At 35.5% G+C, this 11,975-nt stretch overlaps 1 protein-coding gene across 1 annotated transcript; it reads left to right on the top strand.

Annotated features, from left to right (window-relative positions):
• The first annotated feature begins 7,010 nt into the window (after positions 1–7,010).
• Positions 7,011–11,583, top strand: LOC114261004 (G-type lectin S-receptor-like serine/threonine-protein kinase At4g27290). The gene is made up of 8 exons (XM_082880063.1): positions 7,011–8,291; positions 9,221–9,359; positions 9,536–9,555; positions 9,893–10,011; positions 10,076–10,286; positions 10,428–10,665; positions 10,761–10,911; positions 11,123–11,583. The coding sequence occupies exons 1-8, from the start codon at positions 7,019–7,021 to the stop codon at positions 11,429–11,431; spliced, it is 2,460 nt and encodes an 819-aa protein (XP_082736189.1). The 5' UTR covers positions 7,011–7,018; the 3' UTR covers positions 11,432–11,583.
• The last annotated feature ends 392 nt before the right edge of the window (positions 11,584–11,975 follow it).

Raw genomic sequence — 11,975 nt, 5'->3', positions numbered from 1 at the left:
TCTGGCGTCTGCGTGCTCTTCATTTGTTTCTAAAATCTCCACATAGAACAGAGCGGCTGTGCTTGGAATTAATTTTTTTAGTAATTTTCTAGTTAATTTTATGGACATTAACACATAAGTTTTAATTTATAAATTTATAATCTATTAAGTCCTAACTAAATTTTTTTTAAAATTTCAATCCCTATTAAATTTTTAATGCTAGTCAGAATTGCTTTCAAATAATGATTGTTTATCATTTATAATTATCTATAAAGGAATATGATGATTTGATATTTATTTTGATTTTCAAAACTTTAAAACATCAACTTTCAAATTTAAAAAACTAAAAAAAAATTATGTGAAAAAAAATGAAAAAAATCAATTATTTTTTGGTGCAAAACGGAAAATTTTGTATCTATAAAGGAACATGATGATGCAAAACTTAAAAAAAGGGGGAAATTTGGCTATAAACCCCATTTACCTTCCTTTCATTGTTAGAAGGACTAAGAAAAAAATTATATTTTCTAAACCCCCTCATAATTATAAAATCTTGCATAAAAGACAAAATTTATTATTTAAATATTTTATCAGACTATTATACTCTCACATATACACAATTCAGATACAAAATTTATCTTCTCTCTCGTCTCTCACTTCTAACCCTAGCTTCCTCCATGACCGGAGCTGTGTCATTCCTAAGCTCCGACGATCTCTCTCTGCATCTTCTCAACTCTCCTTCAACTATTCATCTTCTATCTCGTCTCTCTCTTCTAATCCTAGCTTCCTCCATGGCCGGAGCTGTGGAGAACTTGCAAATCGCGCTGATACATATATATACATATATATATATATATGTGTATTGGTGTGTTTTGAGATTTGAATTTGAATATATATATATATATATATGTGTGTGTGTGTTTGTGTGTTTTGAGATTTGAATTCGAATATATAGATTTTTGAAAGCTCAAAGTTTTAAAAATCTGAAAAATCTGTAAAATTTGAAAAATCTGAAGAACTGGGGTATGAAAAATTGAGATTTCTCTAAAATTTTCAGATTATAGGCCTGATTCAAGGATTATAGGCAAGATTCAATGTTTTTCAAAGTAAACATCGATTGATTCAAGGATTATAGGCCTAATTCAAAGCTCAAAGTTCCATCGATTTTTCAGAGTAAACATCAAATTTCATTTGATAGAACCAGAGTAAAATTTTACTCTGGTTCTATTGCTCTGTTTTTTTCATTTGACAGAACCAGAATAAAATTTTACTTTTATACAGAGTAAAATTTTACTTTTAGCTTCAGAGTCTTACAGTTTACTTATTTTTCAGAGTAAAATTTTACTTTTATACAGAGTAAAATTTTACTTTTAGTTTCAGAGTGTAAAATTTTACTCTCATTCATAGTAAAATTTTACTTTTATACAGAGTAAAATTTTACTTTCATACAGAGTAAAATTTAACTTTTAGTTTCAGAATGTAAAATTTTACTTTTATACAGAGTAAAATTTTACTTTCATACAGAGTAAAATTTTACTTTTAGTTTCAGAATGTAAAATTTTACTTTCATACAAAGTAAAATTTTACTTTTATACAGAGTAAAATTTTACTCTGAAATATATAGTGAAGATGACTTAATAGGAGAGCTGACAGATATGAGGGTAATATAGTAAAAGAAACAAGTTTTAAAATATTAGGGGGTTTTGAAAGTACTTATATAATTCTTGTCCTTTTGAAAGACAAATTAGATAGTGAGGGGGCTATCACCAAATCCCCCTTAAAAAAATTAAAAATGAAAAAACTGATAATGTTCTCAGTTTTAAAACTGAAAAAAACTGACAATGTTGTCGATTTTATTGGATAGTTGAATCAAAGCAACAAGTAGAAGGGTAAAAACGTTTAATCTCGCATGCTTTGTTTTTTTTATTAGTTATGAAACAATTATTTGAAATATTACTATGCAAAATTGATAATATTCTTAATTTAAAAAATTAGAAAAAACTGATAATATTCTCAGTTTTACTACATAAGACTTATTAGATCAAAAAAATATAGATATGACCTAAGCTAGTATAACATTTGTAAATAGGATTTTTAGTTAATAATTCTTAATTTTTTTAAAAAAATATTTAAAAATATTTTAGATTTTTAAGTTTTATTTGACAACACAAACCAAAAAAATTTTACTAAAGAAAACAATTTTTGTAAATAGTTTATTTTTTGTTTAATAAACTCTTTTTTTTTAAAGATTATTCTACATTTGATCGACCAAAGAGAAAAAAAACATACAAATTTTAAAAAAAGCACTAGCTGAAAAAGAAAATGACTATTTTATCTGGATGCCAAATGGATTTAAGTTTCATTTGGTTTCACTCAAAAAGGCATTTTATAACTTATATAAGCAAAAAAATTGTTAGTTTGGATTCAACTTAATTAATGATAAAGAAAAAATAATAATTTTTTTAACAAGATTTTAATTTTAAGTTTTATAGTTATATAGCCTCCGTTTGGCAAGTTGGATTAGGGACTTTTTTGGCTATTTTAGTCACAAAAGACAAAATAGGCTATTTTAGCTACAAAAAACAAAACATCACATCCAACTCATAATCACTACACTCTTCTCTCACAAAAAAAGTCAAAAAGTCCTTCCCAGACCAAGCTTTTTAGCCCAGGCTAAAATAACTAAAAAAGCCAAAAAGCCAAAAGCCAACCCACTTCCCAAACCAACCCATAAATATTTTAATTTTATTTTCGTCAACAGTATAAAATTAAAAAGAACGAAACTAAAGTAGATAATGCAAAAAGCACTTCAATAAAAAAGTGTAAAATATGTGTTTCAATGGAAAAAATATAATATCTATCTAAATAATAAAATTATACATGAAAATGGACTATGTAGTATGTATGTGTTACTGTAAGTTAAGAAGTTATGAGAAGCTCACTATATTCAAATCTCACAAAAGAGATTAGCGTAATTTAAAACAAGATAAATTATATCGTTAGTTTTTTATTTTGTTTCTTTTATCATTTTAGTTCATATATTTTTAATTGATTCAATTTTAATCTTTAATTATTAAAAAATGATTAGTTAAATTACGATCACCTCACTGAATTGAACAAGTTTATAATTTTATTATTAAAAATATGACATATGCCACTTATTTATGTAATTTTTACTCAATTGGACTAGAATGTAGTAATTTTTACTCAATTGGACTAGAATGTACCAAAACCGAACCAATTAAAACTAGGAGAATCAAAATCACGCAAGAGCAAGGACCAAAATACAGTCACTACCGGCCACCAAAGAAGAAACAAGAAGAAATCAGAATGGTTTTTGCTTCATCATTTCTTTACTATATATATCAATCTGTTAATATAATTGTTAAATTGTTAATTGAATCTTTAGCTTTAGTATAATTATTAATTGTATAGGTTTATGCTTTCCTTTTTGCTTTCGGTGATAGTGGAGCACTTTGGTATCCAATGTAACCATTCTTCTCTCTATAAAGAGAGAGTTCATTCCTCTTTGAATGTATCACATACAATATAGAAATACAATCAATCTTGTAATACATCAATCAATAATATACATCAATTTATTTTTACATGGTATCAGAGCTATAGGTTAGCTCTTGGTGATCTTCACCTTCCGGCGGGCGGCAACCTTGCCTTCACCGCCCGCCGGACCCCAACCATGCTTATTGAAACCTCCATCAACTCCATTACCTTCTGGTCCATCATCTCCAACGGCAGGTTCTGCAAGTTCAACCAACCTCCATGGCTCTTCTAGCTCGAAACTCACATCGAATGGCCCTAGTCGCATCACAGAGATCAGCAACGATCCACCCAACTCTCCCATCACTGGCTCCGCCATCGCCGTCGCCGTCGCAACTCCTCTCTTTATAAATCCACCCATCTCAACCTCCGCATAAACTAAGAAACACCATGAGGTTCAACTACCTTGTACAAGCATTCCTATATACTTTGCTCTCTTCATCTTCTTTGACAGCCACACAACCCTCAGATCTATGAATCAACACCACCACAGTCCTTGACATTGAAGGTCATGAGCTCCAATCCAGCACAAAGTACTACACATTTCCAGTGGAAAGCCCTAACAGAGGTGGTGGACTCACACTTGCTTCCAAAGATGGTACATGCCCTTACTACGTCATGCAAGAAAGCTTTGAGTCCTCTAATGGCCTCCCACTTAGGTTCTTGACAATTGACAACAACAAAACAAAGTCCATAACTTTGTCTACTGATGTGAATATCGCATTCTTCGCGGCAACAACTTGATCTAAGCCTTTTCTGTACAATTTCAACTCTCATCAGTCTCTCAGCCATCTACAGATCCACATCCGCAACGTCCTCCCCCGCCACGAGCAAGGCGGCCTCTTCGCCGCCGAGGGCTACGCACGCGCCTCCGGCCTCCCCAGCGTCTGCATCGCCACCTCCGGCCCCGCCGCTACCCACCTAGTCAGCGGCCTCACCGACGCCATGCTCGCCAGCGTCCCCGTCGTGGCTCTCACTGGTCATGCTCGGCACTGATGCTTCCCTTACCTTTCCTTTATTTTACTATATCTATATGCCTATGTTTATTATTTTCTCTTCCCCCACGCTCCCCCTTTGTCAACTTTTGCCCCACCCCATCCTCTTTTTCTTTTTCTTCTGCCGCCACTGAGTCACTCTTCTCCTTTTGCCCAAGAAAGTTTTAAAAACAAAACCAAACCAAAAAAAAAAAAAAAAAAAAAACAACAAAAAAAAAAAACAAAAGTGGGAGAGCAACATACCCGAGCATCATCATTAGATACACCTCTCTCTCTCTCTCTCTCTCTCTCTCTCTCTTTTTACTTTTCAACCCATGTGCATTTTTTTTTTTATTCTATTTTTTTTTTGACCATCCATAGGGTCCCAAGTCTCTCTCTTCTTTTTCCAACATAATCATCTCTCCCGGAGCATCATACGCACAAACCCATTCTTCTTTCTAGCTTCTCTCCCCTTCACTCCACTTTCTCACATAGATTTTGTCCCCTCTTTTCGTTTCTTTTTATTTTACTATTTTCTCCCAATTTAAAAATCCATAAAAACAAAAACAAAAACAAAAAAAAAAAAAAAGAGGAAGAAGAAGAACTGCACACCAAACTCATTTTATTCATGTCGGGGCTCACCCCATTCACCATTTTTACATCAAAAAAAAAAAAAAAAAAAAAAAAAAACAACAACAACCAACACACAAACAAAACAACCACACCCACAGTGGGATTTTTTTTTTTTTTTTTTTTTTTTTTTTTTTTTTTTTTATCTCTACTCTGCCGCCGGTCTCTTCTTCTTGCCTCCGTCCTGAGCGGGCCTTGACAGTGTTGCCTCCGTGTTTTCCACGCCACCGAGCACGTTCACTCCCCCATACTCCTCCACTGCAGCATATGGAGGACCTCCAAATCGGAACATCACGGTGGCCTTCCGCTTCAGCTCCTTGTTTTCTGCCCTTAGCACGCTTATCTCTGCTCGCGCATCCTTATACATGCGTTGGAGCAGAGCCAGCTGGGAGTTTAACTGCTGCACCTCATTTGTCCTACTCTGCAGCCGGTGCGACAGATTTGTGACTGCCGTCATGGACTCCACACATGCCTTCAAAGTATACTGATTGGCCTCCACATCCGACTGCACAGCCATTTTTTGCTCCACAGACCGCATCGGAAAGTTCAACGGAGCAAAACCGGAAGCGCTTGGTTGAGTTTCACTGGCCACCGCACCAGCTCTCTCTCCTGTGGACTCATTGAGATCGGGAAAGAGGGTGAGCAGTCCACGGGAAGACGAGGCCATTTTCTCTCAGCAAAACGACCTCTCTTTCTCAGCAAAACGAAGAATTTTTCAGAAATCTCTCTCAGAAAACAGAGTGTTACAGAATCTGTCTCAGAATATCTCTCGCAGTTTTTTTTTTTGCCTCAGCCTCAGTCTCCGTCTTATAGCCGAGGCAGCCACGCGCATCGCGCGCCTCTTACCACCAGCCGACAACACGGGCGCGCAAGCCAAGGCGCTCACGTGCCTCGCCATCATTTTGGCACGCCTTTTGATGCATCGGGCACGCCTTTTGATGGCACGCCTTTTGACAGATTGGGCACACCTTTTGAGGGCACAACTTTTAAGGGCTCGATATCTACATCCATGTATATTTTTTGGGCAGCCTATATACACACTCATACAGTGTCTTCTACACCAGTCAGCTTTATCAATCCCTTTGTTTCAACCTCAAATAGGTTTCTACCTTCACACCTATTTGAGTTTGAGGGGGGGTTATACACAGTATCATGTTCAAGCCACCTCATGGCGCACTCCCTAAGTCGCCCCCTTGGTGCACCACCACAATCTGCTACAACGGTCCGACATGACCCCGTAAACTGTCCTGCTACATCGGTCCGACATGACCCCGTAAACTGTCTTCTACAACGGTCCGACATGACCCCATAAACTGTCCCGACATTGATTCCGGTCAGCTTCTACATCGGTCCGACATGACCCCATAAACTGTCTTCTCCAACGGTCCGACATGACCCCATAAACTGTCTTCTACATCGGTCTGACACGACCACACAGTGTCTGCTACAACGGTCCGACATGACCCCGTAAACTGTCTGCTACAACGGTCCGACACGACCATACAGTGTCTCCTATCCCATTTTTAATTGTCAGCTTATTTTTCTGTTTTGTTACTCTCTCCAAACTCAAGTTGGCTAGTACCTATCCTCCTTGAGTTTGAGGGGGGCTGTTAATATAATTGTTAAATTGTTAATTGAATCTTTAGCTTTAGTATAATTATTAATTGTATAGGTTTATGCTTTCCTTTTTGCTTTCGGTGATAGTGGAGCACTTTGGTATCCAATGTAACCATTCTTCTCTCTATAAAGAGAGAGTTCATTCCTCTTTGAATGTATCACATACAATATAGAAATACAATCAATCTTGTAATACATCAATCAATAATATACATCAATTTATTTTTACAAAACCAAAGAAAAACAAGACAAAGAGGCCATCAATGGGATGCTTTTTTGCTACAATTCTTCACATCTCTTCCTTCTTCTTCTTCTCCATATTAATACTCTCCAACGCCATGACAGACACCATTACTGCAAATCAAACAATTGGAGTAACTGACACCATTGTTTCATCCGACAAAAACTTCGAGCTCGGCTTCTTCACTCCCGGGAACTCCAACAACTTCTACTTGGCAATCTGGTACAAGAAAATCTCAACCGGAACAATCGCCTGGGTCGCAAACAGAGCTAGGCCGCTCACCGATTCACTCGGTGTTCTAAAAATCACAAATCCAGGAATTCTGCTTCTTCTCAATAGCACTGGCAATGTAATTTGGTCCTCGAATTCATCGACAACAGTTCAGAATCCAGTGGCGCAGTTGTTTGACAATGGAAATCTTGTCGTGCGAGACGGAGATCAACCCGAAAATATTTTATGGCAGAGTTTTGATTATCCTACAGCGACTTTTCTCCCCGGAATGAAATTAGGGAAGAATTTTGTATCGGGGTTAGACTGGTACCTGATGTCCTGGAGAAGCACTGATGATCCTTCTCCAGGAAACTTCACGTACCGGCTGGACCCCACTGGATATCCCCAGATGATTGTGAGAACCGGGTCTGTAGTAAAGTTCCGGTCTGGTCCATGGAACGGGCTCCGGTTCAGCGGGTTACCGATGTTGAACCCTAACTCGGTTTATACATACGGGTTTATTTCCAATAGAGAGGAGATGTACTTCCAGTTCCACCTCGTGAGCAGCTCAGTTTTCACTCGGTTGGTGTTAAGTCCAACCGGGCTAGTCCAGCGGTTCACGTGGGTCGAGCGGACCCATGGGTGGGTCCTCTACTCATCTGCGCAAACCGACAACTGCTACAGTTACGGGCTATGTGGGCCCTACGGTAACTGTATAATAAACAGGTCGCCGCCTTGTTGGTGTTTGGATGGGTTCCAGCCGAGGTTTCCGAGGGATTGGGAGGGAGCGGATTGGTCGGGTGGGTGCGATCGAGCGGTGGCTTTGGAGTGCTCGACCGATGGGTTTGTGAAGTACAGTGGGGTGAAATTGCCGGACACAAGAGAGTCATGGTTCAATGAGAGTATGAGCCTTGTTGAGTGCAGGACAGTTTGCTTGAAGAACTGTTCTTGTATGGGTTATACAAGCTCGGATATCAGAGGAGAGGGAAGTGGGTGTTTGGTTTGGTTTGGGGATTTAATTGATTTGAGGGAGTTTAATGAAAATGGACAGGTTATATACATTCGTATGGCTGCTTCAGAAACAGGTATTCAAATATTTATTCATCTAATGTTGAACTAAAAGCATTGGGATATGAGGATGGGGAGAGCCATGTCCCAAAATTTTTAATTTTTTTGAGGTTTTACTAGATTAGAATATCCTAAAAAATATTGAGATAATTTGAATAATTTGTTTTGCAACACACCTAATAGATTATTCATGGAAAAAAAAAATAGATAGATCGGATATGAACAACACTAGAACAAATTAAAGTTTTTTAAAAAAAATTTAGAAACAAAATTATTTTTTAGGATTGAAATATTTTAATTGCCAAAAGTATTATTGTTGCATTTTTAGCCACGAAATGAATTATTAACTTTTTGAGACAAAATCTTTTGTCTAAAATTTTTTTGGCACCAAATTGTTAGTGCATTGATTTATTATCGACATTTTTAAAATTTTGTTACAATAAGTCTTTTAAAAAAAAAAAAAAAATTTAATGACTAACTTTTTAGACAACCCTCCTAACAGTAAGAATTGGTCCCAAATATTTTTTGTAACAAAATTTTCACTTTTGAGTCTCTAAAACACTTATATGTAAAAATATATTTGTCTTAAAAATATTGAACGGCAAATGTAATAAGATTATGGAACTACTGATGTCGGATTAATCGTTTTTTTATTTTGCATGAATGGCTTACTTGATAGATTCTACAACCAAGAATGGGTTGCTTACAGCTGGGTTTGCTGTGACAACGGCACAATAGGGCCCCAGTTCTCATTCAATATGCTATTTGTATGGCAATGTGCACAAACAGGAAGAGTGTTTTATACAGATGATTGATTTTATTTTAATCTATGTTATAGGGTTTTATTTATTTATTTTGTTATTAACACTTTCTTTAAAAAATTTAGGTGCTGTAATTATCTGAGTGTTTTCTTGCTTATAATTGGGCAAATTGTATGTTTGTGAAGATGGTTTGACAACTCATGAACGCTCCAGTCCAAATAAACAAAAGAGGGTTATAGCTGCCTCTGTAACATTTGTGGGTATTCTACTTCTTGGTCTATCTCTGGTTTTTTGGGTTTGCAAGAAGCAAAGGAAACAAGGCAAGTCTTTTATTTTCTCTACTTCTCTTTAATTTCTCATTTGATTTAATTTTAGTTACTCACTCAATCCTTATTTGGTTTTCTCATTTAAATGTGATGTGATAATATGGTAGATATATTTCATTTTCTTAGATAATTTTCTATGCTTGTTCTATGTGAGCATCATTGTTTCTGTAATAGAATAGAACAAAATATAGTTGGTTTATGATCTTCTGTAATTGTTCTCTACAATAATTTCATTGTGGTATTTTAACGATCGAAATTTAAAATTATAACAAAACCACATTATTTTAGGTTTGTAGTTTAAAATAAAAAGAGAATATTTTAATGCTATTTTATTTTAATTTTAAATTTAGGTCATTAAATTATATTATTTGTTGACGTGTCTTATTATGATAAAAATCACAATAAAATTATGCAAAAAAACAAAAAGAAAAAAAGAATAACAGAACGAAAGATGGAAGGATAGTTGTTTATTTATTCATTTTACATATATATATATATATATACCTTCTCCAATGGCTTGTATATATGCAGAGGAGAACCTGAAGGAGTTTGAGTTACCTCTCTTTGAATTGGCTACAATCGCCAATGCAACCAAAAACTTTTCAGAAGATAATAAGATCGGAGAGGGTGGATTTGGACCAGTCTACAAGGTAAAATTACAATTTATATGCTGCCTAATTCTTAGAATCAAAGTGACAAAGTAATCATTTTCAGGGAATATTGATGGAAGGACAAGAAATAGCTGTGAAGAGGCTTTCTGAAAATTCAAGACAAGGACTTGACGAATTCAAGAATGAAGTTATTTATATCGCCAAACTTCAACACCGAAATCTTGTGAAACTCCTTGGATGTTGCATTGAAGTAGAAGAGAAATTGTTGATCTATGAATACATGTCTAACAAAAGCTTGGACTACTTTATTTTCGGTTTGAATATCTTAAAACCCTTATATATATATATATATATAGTTTCAACAATTTTATTAATCTAATCCTTGTCTATTCCATGCCTAACTAGCATCATGAACAACTAGAATCATGATATATTTTGTTAAAAAAATTTGGCAGATCAGAAGCGTAGCATGTTGTTAGATTGGCCTAAACGCTTCAATATTATTGTTGGAATTGCACGAGGACTTCTTTATCTTCATCAGGATTCTAGATTGAGAATTATTCATAGAGATTTAAAAGCTGATAATATCTTATTAGATAATGAGATGAACCCAAAGATTTCAGACTTTGGCATTGCTAAAAGTTTCGATGGCAATGAAACTGAAGCAAAAACAAATAAAGTGGTTGGAACACAGTAAGCATATTTAAGAATGTTGCTTACAAAAAATACTCCACTTATATTTAATCATTTATAATTAATCTTTCTTTCTTTTTTTTGTTGGTGTGTAGTGGTTATATTTCTCCAGAATATGCAGTTCACGGTGTCTACTCTGTAAAATCCGATGTGTTTAGCTTTGGGGTATTGGTGCTGGAGATATTGAGTGGAAAAAGGAATCGAGAATTTGATCATCCAGATCACCACCTTAACCTTCTTGGCCATGTAAGTCTTCAATAATTATTGCCAACCCTATATTATAAAAGAACGTGCTTCTCTTTACTACACTAGTTGTGAAAGGCTTGTAAACTCCACAACGAACTCAGGTATAGTGCGGACTATAGGCCTTTCACAACCTGTCACTAGACAGGGATACTCTGGAGAGAAACATGACACTATTTTAAAATAACTGAAAAATAATTGTGAATTTGTTTAGGCATGGAAACTCTACATAGAAGGAAGGCCATTGGAATTAGTTGATGAATTAGTAAGGGGATCATGGTTTGAATGTGAAGTGCTAAGATCAATTCATGTCGGACTACTATGCGTACAACAATATCGAGAAGATAGGCCGAGCATGTCAACTGTGACAATGATGTTGGGTGGTGAGGGCGTGATGCCTCGGCCTAAACAACCAGCATTTTTTGGAGAAGAGAGTCCACAGGAAGTAGATTCATCATCCGAAAGCAAGAATGTAACGTGTTCAACCAATGAAGTTACCATCACAGAGTTAAAAGCTCGATAATGTTGACATTTTTGCAAGCATGTTGAGAATTGAGGTCTTATAATATTAAAATGTAGAGTTAATTGTATTTGTTGGTAATGCTTTAATTTGCAAGTCAAAATATGAAAATGATTGTATAGTGAAACTTCATTCATCAATTGTGTTTAGATTTGGAACTTTTTGTGATGCCCCAAAATCTACACTAAGGGTTGTAGTCAAGGGAAAGTTACTAATGAGTCCTATGATCAATGAACAAGTAAGATCCCAGATCGCCGGAGGAGTCAAATTACCCTCCCTTCTAAGTCCAACTGATTTTGACAGATCTTAAGAGGTAGGGGAACTATATTGGTTTTTAAAAAGACAAGTGTATAATAATAAGAGAATAGATACAACATATCCTTAGTTACAAAAGACAGTTCCATCGATATTACACTCCAAAAAAAAAAAAAAAAAAAAATTCAGATGGACTTTACAAAACAAAAAAATTCTAGCTTCTCTATGACAATCAAAAGTCTTTGAAAGTTTTCGGCTCATCGTTTTCTGCTGCAAAATCTTCTTCGGTACT

Source organism: Camellia sinensis, chromosome 7 (genome assembly GCF_055761805.1).
Source record: "Camellia sinensis isolate YWXY chromosome 7, ASM5576180v1, whole genome shotgun sequence".
Lineage (NCBI taxonomy): Eukaryota > Viridiplantae > Streptophyta > Magnoliopsida > Ericales > Theaceae > Camellia > Camellia sinensis.
This window is presented reverse-complemented; position numbering and strand designations above follow the sequence as displayed.